Raw genomic sequence first — 13671 nt, forward strand, 5'->3', positions numbered from 1 at the left:
AAACATTTTTATGCCGCCCCATTCGCCGAAGCCTTGGGGCGGCTTACAACAATAAATTAAAAATAATTATAATATTAAATTACAAAAAATATAAACATTAAATTAAAAATACAAAAATACAATATAAAATAAGCCGCCCTATAATAATGTGGGATAAAATAGTTTAAGAGACAGAGCATAGTTTTTCCTTGCCTTTCATTGAGAAGAGGGTAATGACATGTCAGATTCATCATCCGTTCTTACAAGCCATCTGAACGCTCTTGATAATGATATGAGGAATGTTGAAAGCTGTCTAAATTATTTGTTGTCCAGCATGGTTGTCTAGTGGTTATAGCAGGCCAGGGTTCTACTTCAGAAATGAAACATAGAATAGGTTAGTAAGAATTATTCTCACAAGGCAGTAGTAACTGCACAGAAGCTTGATGTGTAGCAGGTCTCATGGAATCTTATTAGCCCATCTCCAGAAACTTCCTTGCTTGCACTGTCCTTGTCCATTAGAGAAGCCTCTAAGATTCCTTTCCCTCTCCCTCCTTAATAAGCTGTTCACACAAATGAGTATTGCCATACTCATGCAATAACAATCTTTTCTTGGGCAATGGTTAGAATTATTCATTGCCAAAAGTGTTAAAAGAAAGCTAGCACTGCAGTCCTCTCTATTCCTGGGGAAATTATCTGGCTTGGTTAGAAATGCTCTGCTGTCTGTCCAAAACTAGATTTTTGTTTTATGGATGTAATTTTCTCCAGAACTGAATGGATTTCATACACTTCAAAAGAAGAAAATGTGAAATTAATTGCATAATGTAACCACTGTGAATTCATCCCAGTTCTTTACAAAACACTTCTGTCGCCTTTTCATTTAGGCATCACAGTCTCTACCCTGAACAGTGTTCCTGAGCTGGATGTGCACTGATAATGTGGCCACATCTGAAAGGCACTGAAAACACAGTTTTAAATTATTTTTCTGGACATAGTTTCAAGTTCAGTATAACGTATTTAATTCTTAATCATATGAGGTGTTTTTACCTTTATACCATTGCAAAGCTGCAGATTAGTGATTAAATTGCTTTGCAAACATGATATTTTATCTTATGATAAAATAATGACATGTAACCGGAGCTCTACAGACTTACCGCATATCCTTTGTTGCTATTGTAATACTTCTATAACATGATCTCCATTATGCTGAAATATGAATTAACGTTGTTTGGCCAGCATAATCCCACACTGTAATCATACTTTTAGAATATTAAAATGGATCTCCTTGTTACTTTGAGTTGTAACTTTCTACATATCTAAACAGATGAATTGGATTTAGCTAGGCTGCTCCCATCAATGTCAAGGGAGTTATCTATTTAAATAACCCCATGTAATTTGAGAAGGGAGGATGGAAGTTGATCTTGTTCAGTCACCAAATCTCATTGTTCGGTGGCAAAGTATTATGTTTACTGTAACAACCTTAAGATGATCTTCCAGTGTACTATGAAGAATAGCTTTTCTGTATAGGCATTTTCAGTCTTTAATCCAGTATGTCAAAAAGAATAACTTATTTTGCAATGCTTATACCACCATGAGAATTACATATTGCTCAGTTCTGCTTTGCCACAGTCTATGTTGTTACTGGTGTGCTTACTATAGTCTAGTCATATCAATATGTACAGTTGTTGTTGTTGTTGTCAGTCGCAAAGTCGTGTCTGACCCATCGCCACCCCATGGACAACATTCTTCCAGGCCTTCCTGTCCTCCACCATCCCCCGGAGTCCACTTAAGCTCACACTGACTGCTTCAGTGACTCCATCGAGCCACCTCCTCTGTCCCCTTTTTCTTTTGCCATCTATTGTTCCCAGCATTAGGCTCTTCTCCAGGGAGTCCTTCCTTCTCATTAGGTGGCCAAAGTATCTGAGTTTCATCTTCACTATCTGTCCTAAAGAGCAGTCAGGGTTGGATGAAACTCCCCACTTTATTCAATGGCACTTACTTTCCAAATAAGTATGCATAGTATTGAAACCCACAGAAGAGAGGAATTGTATAGGTCTAGAGGCAGAAAATTATCTTTACCCCAGTGAACTAAAAAAGATATGAGACTGAAGAAGGGCAGCAGTACAAAAATCATGTTCAGTGGAAGCAATCATGATGCAGCCTAATTTTTCCATTGACCGGGAAAGAATGTGCATATGCATTTCAGTGGGCAGCAGGATGAATGGTGCTGCCACATTCATGTCTCCCCGATTTGACTGGGAAAGATCCTCTGTTGGCATCAAGATAAATAGGTTGTCTTTCCAAGGGTTGGACATTACCTTGGGCGTGTGTTTCCTGGAGAATCCTTGTAGGTGACACCAAAGGGAATGGCTGGAGAAACATCCTCCAGGTAAGTAATTTTCTTTCTTTCATAAATCTAACATCTTAAATCTTAACTTACCTCTGCAGAAATGCACTTTGTTCCTTCTATCCCACTCCCACTGAATCACAGAGTTGGAGGGTTCTTGTAGGTCACCTGGTACAACTCCATCCTCAGTGCAGGAAATCCATGGGGATTTCCAGCAAAGTAAAAATATAGCAAAAAAATACCTCTAGTCACTACCGCTATTCAACTTTTAAGCTACAGCCCCTCCCTCAAGAACATTGGGACATATGTAGCCATTTTTAGCCATTTCAAACATGATAGTGTACACAACTGCATTCGTGCTCATTGTTTGGATTCATACATTAGGTACCACTGATTATTTGACCATACAGCATATTCAGCACCAAGTGGCCTACTAACAATTATATAAGGAGTGTCAGACCATGAAATGCCCAGACTTACATCCACAATAGAATATCAGCATTTTTTTAAAAAAAATTAAACAATCTCTGTGTTACTTTAGCTACAAATCCTACAGGTTAAGAGAGAGCCCACAGGTAATCTGTCTGTTGTACAGGAGACTACTAGATTGCTTCTACCCTCTGCTATATAACTTGTAATTCCCAAACTTTGTTGTACTGTCATAAGCAATGACTCAGGTCAGTGTAGAGAGAAAACTAGACCATGTAACCATGTACAGAAATAAAAAGAAAATGATACAACTCACTATTATTCCAGAATTCAACCACAACAAGTACTGTGCTACAGACTAGGGGCCATAGGATTTTTTGAATTCCCAGACTCCATGTGGGAGACTTCACTCTTACCTTGGGGCTGGGAATCAGAACTCTGCCCCTGCTTTCTGCCCCGTTACAGCCAGCATGTAATCAATCACACTAGTTGTTCTCTGAGGTTTAGAGCAACTTCAGAAAGGAATAAAAGGGGGTGTTTGGGGAGGCAGGTAGGGAAGGAGACCTGAGAGCCCAGGATGTGAGGTATCTTGGAACTGCTCCAGCTGCCTTCCCTCTATGTACAAAACAAGACAGTTCAACTGGATGGGTGAAAAAGCCTGTCTAGTGAAAAAGTAGGGCAGAAGGCAATGATTACTCACACAGTTTTCGCTCTGCATTGGATGCTTGTAAGCTTTTGACTTCAGGGGTTGATGGGTTTCTTGACTGCATCCTTAGCCTACACCAGCGAATAATTACCAATGACAGTGGCATCTTTGCACCCTAATTTATACTCACAGCAGTGAGGCTGGTCATTCCTTCAAGCTGCAGGCAGAAATGAGACCCAGCTCTTCCGTGGGTAACTCAGTACATGGCTTAACTGATGGAACAGTCTGCTCCTGAAAGGCCCGTCTCAAAAGTCTACCAGGGGGTTCTTTCCTGTCACTTTGTCTCAATCAGTCTCTGTACCAAAGGACTGACTGGTGGCCAATGTAATATCAGTTCTTAACAAGGGATGCAGGATATTAAAAGTTTGTTATTTTAACATCTGAGTAAATTGATGAAAAACACGACTAAAGATAAACTAACCAAATATAAAGAAGGTTGGTCGAACCCTAACTCTAACCCTAGTAGTGAAGAAAAGACAAGGTGTACATTCACCCACATTTTTCTAGGTTTGCTCTTAGCCAGTGCTCAGTACACTGGAAATCTAATTTTAATGGCCATTTGATGGCCATTTAGTGGCCAAGTCTTTTAAATGAATATATCTTGAGCATGGGGTTAGGATGTCATCCAATTAGAATCAGCCCCACTGCATATCTTTAATTATTGTTGAGGGGGACAAATACCTTAGCCAGGTAAGCAAACCAACTTGTGCTGGATAAGAGCATATGGCCCCAGAGACTTTCTCTGTGATGTTGCAAGGATCCACAGCATGAAACCACACGGTGATCTGGAAAGTAACACAAACATCCTATGCAAAGTTGCAGAAGGTGCACCAAAGGTGTTTCTGGACTGATGGCTCCTCCTTCTAAATGAACTTTGTGTGGAAAGAAGGAAGATGGAAGAAGCATTGGGTAAAGATGTGAGAATTACCAGTGGAAGATGCCCTTGTGCTTCCAGATGAGGTTTTTATTGTGCCATCGCCCAGTCACACTCACAAAATGTTATGGTGGATCTTGGCATCATATGCCACTCCTGGATTTTTCTATTTCTTCCAACTTTTTTCTTTCTGCAGAAAACCCCTTACGGAAAAAGGGCATGTTTCTTAACAACGCCTTCTGAGACTGATTGCTAGTGCTAGGATCCCTAGTTTGGAGCATCCATGGACTCCTATGCAATCTAGGGATGAGGCAATGCTCCTTGCACAATAAAAGGCAACAAACAATAAAAGCCTGGTCTGAAAGCACCCCAAGAATGGCCTCTCACCATCCATGCAGCTACCAGCGGGATCCCGAGTTGTTTTGCCTCCCAGATTGTCTACTGCAACCCTTGAGCAGCACGCACACTCGGACCCCCTCGTCATCCTGGGACACAGCAAGGAGAGGGCGCGAACCCTCGCTCCTTTCCTAAGGGAAGAGTGACCCCTTTCGTCACGCCCCATGGTCCAGGACTCAACCTTGACAGAAGGGGCATTCCCCCAGAGCCTTTGGGGGTGCAGAAGGAGACCCCCCCCGCCCGCTGATGCGGAAGGGAGCCCGACGGTGCTCGAAAGGACTTCCTCCAAGGTCAGGAAGTGTGTGTAGCACCTCAAGGACAGGGTCCTGCACGCTGCCTTCTCGCGTTAACATGTTGCTCTTGGCTTGCCTTGAGCTGTCCAGGAGCCCCCGCACGCTCCCTGTGGCTGCGCCGCGGCTCTCCCGGGGAGGGGGAGCGGGCAGAAGACCCCTCCCTCGTTCCAGAAGCGTCCGCACCCCTCGCCCTCCTCCTCGCTCCTGAGGGAGGGCGACGGCGTAGGCGGTGTCGGCGCGGAGCGAGCGACTGAGGAGGGCGGGAGGCGGCGTCCGGGCGGGGGGCGGAATTTTTGAGCCGAGCGGGCTGCTCAGAGCGGCGGCGGCGGCGGCGGGGAGAGCGGAGCGGGGCGCTCTGGCTGTCCGCCTGGGGTCTCGCGGTTGGTCGGCCGGGCAGAGACCCTCCCCTCTGCCCCCTCGCCACATTTATGGACGAGCACCTGAGCCTTCTGCGCTCGCCGGCCGCCCCGTCGTCTTGCAGGCACCCGAGGGGCGGCGGCGGGAGCAGCCGCGTCGTCGTCGGCGTGGTGGCCAGCAGCCACCACAACCTGGGCTACAGCGAGCAGCTCTTCCCCGAGGGCGCGCTGCCTGGTCCCGAGGAAGGGCAAGAGGAGGAGGAGGAGGACGACGACGACGACGGCGGCGACGGGGACCTCGAGGGTGGCATGACTGTAGTTGGTGGCGAGGATCCTCTCATCGACGAGATCCAGCACCCCCATGCCCTGCTGGGCGGGGAGCGCTATGACCACCCTGTTGCCCACACACTGCCACCCCCCAACCACCACCAGGTGGGCAACGGTGGGGACGGGGAGCACGAGTGCTGCGAGCGGGTGGTGATCAACATCTCTGGCCTGCGCTTCGAGACCCAGCTCAAGACCCTCGCCCAGTTCCCTGAGACATTGCTGGGTGACCCCCGCAAGAGGATGCGCTACTTTGACCCCCTTCGCAATGAATACTTCTTTGACCGAAATCGGCCCAGCTTCGATGCCATCCTCTACTACTACCAGTCCGGGGGCCGGATCCGGCGGCCGGTCAATGTCCCCATTGATATCTTTTCGGAAGAGATCCGTTTCTATCAGTTGGGTGAGGAGGCTATGGAAAAATTTCGAGAAGATGAAGGCTTCATTCGTGAGGAGCAGAGACCCCTGCCTGAAAAGGAGTTCCAGCGCCAGGTGTGGCTCCTCTTTGAGTACCCAGAGAGTTCTGGACCAGCTCGGGGCATTGCTATTGTCTCCGTCTTAGTTATCCTCATCTCCATTGTCATTTTCTGCCTAGAAACATTGCCTGAATTCAGAGATGACCGTGACTTTGACAGCAATGCAGGGACATTTGGGACTGGTGGTGGTCCTTTCATGGCAGATATCTTCACCAATTCATCTTCTCCAACAGCCGCCATGGTCTCATCTTTCACTGATCCCTTTTTTGTGGTGGAGACTCTGTGCATTATTTGGTTCTCCTTTGAGCTGCTCGTCCGTTTCTTTGCTTGTCCCAGCAAGCCCACCTTCTCTAAGAACATCATGAACATAATTGACATTGTAGCCATCATACCTTATTTCATCACCCTGGGTACTGAGCTGGCTGAGAGGCAGGGGAATGGGCAACAAGCAATGTCTCTGGCTATCCTCAGAGTCATCCGACTAGTTAGAGTGTTTCGTATATTCAAGCTCTCTCGGCACTCCAAAGGATTGCAGATCTTGGGACAAACCCTCAAGGCCAGTATGAGGGAACTGGGCTTGCTCATTTTCTTCCTCTTCATTGGAGTTATCCTTTTTTCAAGTGCTGTCTACTTCGCAGAGGCTGATGATCCCAGCTCAAGTTTCAGCAGTATCCCGGATGCCTTTTGGTGGGCTGTAGTGACCATGACTACAGTGGGATATGGGGACATGCACCCAGTCACTATTGGAGGCAAAATAGTAGGGTCTCTCTGTGCCATAGCTGGGGTGCTGACCATTGCCTTGCCTGTTCCTGTGATAGTCTCCAACTTCAACTACTTTTATCACCGAGAAACAGAAGGTGAAGAGCAAGCTCAGTATATGCATGTAGGAAGTTGCCAGCATCTTTCCTCCACTGAGGAACTGAGAAAGGCTCGTAGCAATTCCACTCTTAGCAAGTCAGAGTACATGGTGATAGAAGAAGGAGGCATCAGTAATAGTGCATTCAAACAGGCTGCCTTTAAAACGGGCAACTGCACAGCCACAAACAATCCGAACTGTGTGAATATTAAAAAGATCTTTACAGATGTTTAAAAGAGACCCTTCGAGGATATAGAAAAATATCACAGGAGGTCTGTGTAATCAATATTGTGAGGAACATGCACTGTCACCAGTCTTTGTGCTCTTGTTTACTACCTTGTACTTTTCTGGTCATTCCTTCTGAAGATGTGGATTTTTAGAAGGGAAAAGAACCAAGCAGATGTTACGGAAGAAGATAAATAAGAGGCTACAAAGAAGTACGTGCTGCTCCCTCCTGAAACAGGTTTTTGTTCTGCACTGTTTGTTGCAGAGCTTTGGGGTTTTGTTGGGGAACTTGCTTCTTGTGTGGTTTTGCAAACAGCAACACTGTTGCTTGTTTTCTTTTTGCATACATATATGCACTTGTTGGATTGAAAGTTATCAAGTGAACAAAGGTGAATGTAACCATATTGCAGACAGTGAAAATATTTAAATTTCACAAAGAGTTATTGCCATCACATCTTAGAATGATGCCTGCTGCTGAAACATCTTGTGTGTGTCATGCAAGGGTATAATCTAGATTTTTTAAATGTCTGGTTAGAACCTGTGTGCACTCTGACTCTGTCCATGGCAGATATGCAATCATTTCAATATAATGAGGGAAAAGTCGACTGTGAATCTGGATTACTTTCATCCTCAAAAGCAACAAATTGCTTTGTTGAGTCTGAAATCCTTTCTGCATAATATAATGGAAAAAGCTTCTTCCCACATTGCAAGACTGAACTATTGACCAGTGCATCACAGTGTTTGGTTTCCTGTAAATCGTGAATCACAAGGCTTCGAATAAATCTCTGCTGGGCTTTTACAGTGTCTGAAGCCTCAATTGGAAACCTTAAAAACAAAAGGGTCTTTCCATCCGTTTCAATGTATGCAAGAGAAGCAGTTGCATCTACCACAAGAAGATTAAAGTGGCAAACACGCCTTGCAGCGGAAGTTACTAATTTGGACCCGAGTGATGCAGTTTCCATAGCAACTTCGGTTTCCCGGGAAACTCCCAAAGGTTGTCATGGCATCCACTCCCTTCCCCCACAGTTCTTTGCTATTTCCATAGTAACCATTCCAGATGGTTCCAACTTCTGTAGTTCCACAGAAAAGCTGCTGCTCTGATAAATCACACACACACCAGAGCAATAATCCCTGAGAGATTTAGGTGTGGAAACTAGGCATTATTTTATATGCAACATTTTTAGATGTGCAATGTTCTCTGAAATTTGGCATCTACAGTCACATGAAGAAAAGCGATAATATGGAATAATTTTTATTATTCTGTACCTTATAATAGAATAAAAACACCTGTTCCACAAAACAGCAACAACACCCAGAATTCCAAGTCTCCTTTGCAACAATACATGATAATTTAAATCGGCAATTAATAATACATATGCTGCCTACCCAACTGCAGAGAGGACCAAAAGAAGAAAAGAAGATGGCACCATCTTCTGCTTCTTTCAGAACCATACCTTAATTCATGTCGCATGACCTAGTTTTATGCAAAATGCCCTTCCTTCCAAAGCACATATGGCACTGAAGAACCAAACTTAAGCCATTTATTAAAAAAGGATGCAAATCCAAAGAAATAAATGGAGATGAACCTTAAAGTGTTGGGTTGAAAATACCTAAACTTCTCTGGGGAATGTATGCTCACCTTCTCTCATCTACACATCTGTGGCTGTGGAATGTCAGGCAGATACAGGTGAGCTGTTCACTTCTGCAGGATGAATGACTTTTCCTTATATAGCACTGTATTGTCAGTAAGAACCACTGGTTTAAAACAAACCCTGTGGGAATTATTTTTAATAGAGATAAGCTTGGATTAATTTTAATTTCCTGTTTCAGTTTAAAATACTTTTTGTCACTCTCCTTATTCTGAAGTAGATCTGTTGCCCTCATTTTTAGAATCACAGAAAAATTACCTGTTCTAAAGCACTAATTCCAGTACATACAGCTTCCAGAGTAACTGGATTCAGGATTAATAACTGGCTGTATATCTCCATTGAAACCCAGTATGATTTACAGCATTAGCTGTTGGTGATTGCAAAAATTTGTTTCTGTTCTATGCTATGAGATCCAATGCCTGCTCTTAAACTTAGCCATTCTGCAGAGCTGCAAGTTGATGAATTGTATTAGCAGGGAGGTGCTTATTTAGCAAGGTGCTTACAGGCATCCTGAAATATGTGTGAAGCATCATGTGTGGCAAATAAATATGTGGAAAGCCAGGTTTTTAAAGCTAGATTTTCAACATAACTGTTAGTAATTGAGTGGGAAAGCTTTACTGACTTAGACTTTTTATTTTTTTATCCAGAGCTCTCTAACAGCTTATGATTTTCTGTCCTTTATATAAAATTATAGTCTCCGTGTGGTGATTTCTCTTGATGCCATTCAAAATTCACAGCTACTTTCATTCTTAATCAATAAGTCCAGTGTGCTGAGATAAATTACTTGGCCACGTCCTCAGCTCTTCATGGCACTATATGGAGCTGCAACTGAACCTTGTAATTTCCACCAGCTGGGAATTGGGCTAATTAGTGTCTGTGGGGTGTAGAGCTGTGCCAGCAGAATTGCTTATAGTAACTTGTCTGTCTGTGAATTTCACATTGTTTTGAATTTGGCTGGAGAGAAAGAATAAGGGGGAAAAGAGTTATAGGAACAGCATTTTCTTTCTTATCTGTTGAAGAAGTTAAATTATGATTTTGGTATTGAAAGAATATTAGTACAAAGCATGAATTCTTTGGCCAGGATCTAGAGAGTTACTTTGGCTGCAGCATTGGTCTATGTGTGTAATAGAAATTTCTGAGATTTTTTCCTTTGAGCAGTGGCATAATTTCATCTGTTTCAAAGTTCAGGCACGAGTGCTATTTAGCCAAAACAGCTCTGTCCACACACAAGAGGAAGATATCAGCAGCTTGCAGAAACCTCAAGGTTTGCAGTGATCCAAAAACCCTTAGAACTCACAAAAATGTTCAGTGAAGAAAGATTGAGCATGATCAGTAAGCTGCAGAATACTAACTGGCTGTTTGGATGAAAAACAAAACGGAATGGAGTGGCGTGGCCTGGAAAAGAGCATGCCCGGCTGATTGAAATCCTAAGAGGAGCACTCCAGATTGGAACATTTTTTTCAGGTCCCACTGGTCGCAAACTAGTTTTGAAATTCCTTGTGTCTCCAAATGAGATTTGTCATGAAGTTAGGAGATCATGACATTCAACAGGACTAATTGCTCTGTTTTTTGGAACTAGGCCATTATAATGAATAGGAATTCTGTGCTCCAGCAATAGGTGATATACATAATTCTGATGTATCTGCATAACCCAAAGCGTGACTCTGAAAACTATGACTTTACCAGCATATTTTGAATGCACACAGTCCATAGAAAAGATCTGTTACATAGAAGTCATGTTTGTAAGCATAGGAAAACAGCCTTCTCCAAGAAAAGTGTGCACGCGTGTGAAGGGGAAGATGATACCATATGTGTGCTACTTCTGAGTCATTTAAAACAACAACAACAGTTCAAAATCTTGGGTGGCAGGGGGACCAAGGAAGGGAATTTTAAAATCTTTGGGATGTGTAGCAGAAATTTTGTTAATGGTTGCTCTGTGTCATTTAAAACAATTGGACTATGCTAAAAGGAAAGGGAGACAGTACCATTTAAATAGTTATTTCTTCCTGCTTAGTAGCATGTCTACAAAGTACAGTGGTCGTGACTTGCAGACTATTGCCTTCCTGTTTTGTTTATTATGAAATTGCTTATATTTGAGCCATGCAGCTATTGTAGCTGCATATAAAATAAATAATTTTATATACTGAAGCCTAGGTCCAATGGATATCACAGAAAAATGCACTATAATAAATTATAAATCCTTAAAACATTTTAAACAAAACAGTCACATCAGCTTAAAGCTAAATTATGTGAAATGAATAACAATCCAGTCTATTATAACCTTTTAATAAATAGAGATAACCTATGTAGCAATATAAAGGGATTCTTAAAAAGGAAGGGCTTTCCTGACTAATGATTCAACCCTGCACACTCTATTCAAGTCATATGACAGGTGGTAGGGTAGAAACACTTCCTTCTTGTACTGATGGAGAATAATGTTATTGGGGAAAAACACAGTGTAGTGAAACATTTATGTTGGTGGGAGGCTATTGCCCAACTGCAAGGGAAAAACTATGCAGAAGTAAGGGTATGGATCTGGTTCTGGGGAAGAGAAAGCAGGCCATAGTGAGAATCTTAAGTTCATATGACTCAATCCTGACCTGACAATGGTGTAATATATTTGATGCAAAACAATTGGCATAAAGCTAAATGCTCCTAACTGAAGCCCAGAAAATTGCATTACTTGTCTCACTAACCTGCGCCTGTTTTAGAAAATAGGATTCTGACTAACTCAACAGCAGATCATAGAACACGTGTCTATCTAGCAGCATAAAACTAAGTGCCACACTATACATTGCACAGAAGATCTTTGATTGGCTTTCCCAAGGTATGTGATCATTTTGCTAGAATGGAATTATAAGGAGTTACCAATTTCTTCAGGACATTTGCAGAGATAAGGGGGTGTTTAATGCTTTCATTTTGCCACTTTGATAAAAAAAAAAAATCTTTCTCAGGCTGGTAGTGATAAGGGATTGGGCCTGGGGCAATTAGGAAAATGGTACAGGGAAATAGTTGAACCTACTTTCCAGAAATTGGCAGGCCCCAACCTCTCCTGGATGTCAGTAAAAATAAAAAACAGGAGTCCTCCCACAGAATGTATAGTTTGACCCTTAGTTCTATAAGGGACCCTTAGTTCTATAAGATCTCACATATCAGAACTGTAGCATGGGTCAACATCTTCCTATTCCTGTGTGTAAGAACAAGGGCTTTTGAAATTGCATTTTAACTGCGTTGGTAAGCCACTTTTAAGTGCCAAAACTGGTATATAAATGACTTAGAAATAAACTTTTAAGAAAGAATAAAAAGAATTTGCTCATGTACTGTCAGAATCCCGGAATCTCAATTTGAGAAGAGGGAATAAAACTCGGGTTCGTGGAAAAGGCCAAGCATCCAGACCATCTGAGGCTTTATTGTATTTACCCCAAGGTTCCTGCGGTACTCACAATAATGCATGCATTACCGGGCAGGCAGAGGTGAACTCTGCTGCAAAGCTTCAATACCATTACAGGGCATTTATAGGTACACAGGTACAGGGCAATTGATGACAGAATGCAGAGATTACAATAAGATTCTGAGGTCATCACATACAGAACAGATAAAGAAATGTCAGTCAATCACACAGTAACAATGAGATTACAATATTTCTAATCGCCTGTATTGACACTTTATTCAGTAGCTTGAACCCATCTCCAGGTCTGCTTAGACATTTAAATTCAAGCTACTGAAACTATGCATGAACTCAAGACTCTTATCTACTCTAGACATTCTGAATTTGCCAGGGCACATGGAGCCTCTGGGCTGTCAAAAGATACTTCCTTGTAAACTGAATTCCAACAATGACTATTTGCAATGTATATTTGGACTAAAATGGCCTGCCTACTGTAGCTTACAGCTAAAGGTGAGAGAAAGGAGCGGGGGAATGCCATTTTAAACAGTGACAGCTTGGTTTTGAGAAGGAAGACAGGATTTGATCCCACAATGCAAAGGCACACAAAAGTAATGCTTTTCAGACAGGATTTATCCAAATTTTCCCAACAGTATGAAGTGAGTAATTTGTATAAATAACAAATACCCAATTGTCATGGATAACAAAGATGAAATGAAGGACTTACAAGTAATGTCTTCTCAGAACCTTTGCAGAACTATATTTGTTTAGAACTCCAGATGCAGAGAACAACTCCATGCCTCCAAATGGAACTACAAAGACAAAGTATTCCAGAAAGGTAAGCAAGAGGTCGGGGGGGGGGGCTGTACATAATGGGGAAAATAAGTCTCACATATGACACATGTATTACTTCCTCCCCAATCCCAACTTCCCTCTTAAATGAGATGATAATGCACAGCACAAAGACATGTGGCTGCAGAGTATCTTCTGTTGTCCCTTACAATACTGCAAACTGCTCCCTTAACTCCACAGCTGATAGCAGTGTCCTTTCATAGGCAACACACAATATGGATGACATGTGCTAAAGGATAATCTCTGTTTCCACGAACCCAGGTAGAATCCCACAGGGCAGCAATGAAAGTAATAAGGAGCACAATTACCACTGGTTAAAGAATGCTAGGCACCCAGCTCCACCTTTTGTCACTTCTGACTAAATACTTATGATCTCTTCCTTTTTTGCTAGATCAGAGCAAAGTGGAGCAGAAGAGACCAAAACTGAAGAGAAGCATTCTGTTCTTTACAGTGGACTGGTGGGTACTACTGTAATGACTACATTGTCAGTGCTCAAATGGGGGAGCTCCAAACATAAATTTCAGAAG

At 42.7% G+C, this 13671-nt stretch overlaps 1 protein-coding gene across 1 annotated transcript; it reads left to right on the plus strand.

The window, feature by feature from the left end:
* Positions 1-5449: 5449 nt before the first annotated feature.
* Positions 5450-7267, plus strand: LOC123033922 (potassium voltage-gated channel subfamily A member 3-like). Its single transcript, XM_044450873.1, has one exon. It carries the CDS (start codon positions 5450-5452, stop codon positions 7265-7267), a length of 1818 nt encoding a protein of 605 aa, XP_044306808.1.
* Positions 7268-13671: the final 6404 nt, after the last annotated feature.

Source organism: Varanus komodoensis, unplaced genomic scaffold (genome assembly GCF_004798865.1).
Source record: "Varanus komodoensis strain SLA01 unplaced genomic scaffold, ASM479886v1 scaffold1, whole genome shotgun sequence".
NCBI lineage: Eukaryota > Metazoa > Chordata > Lepidosauria > Squamata > Varanidae > Varanus > Varanus komodoensis.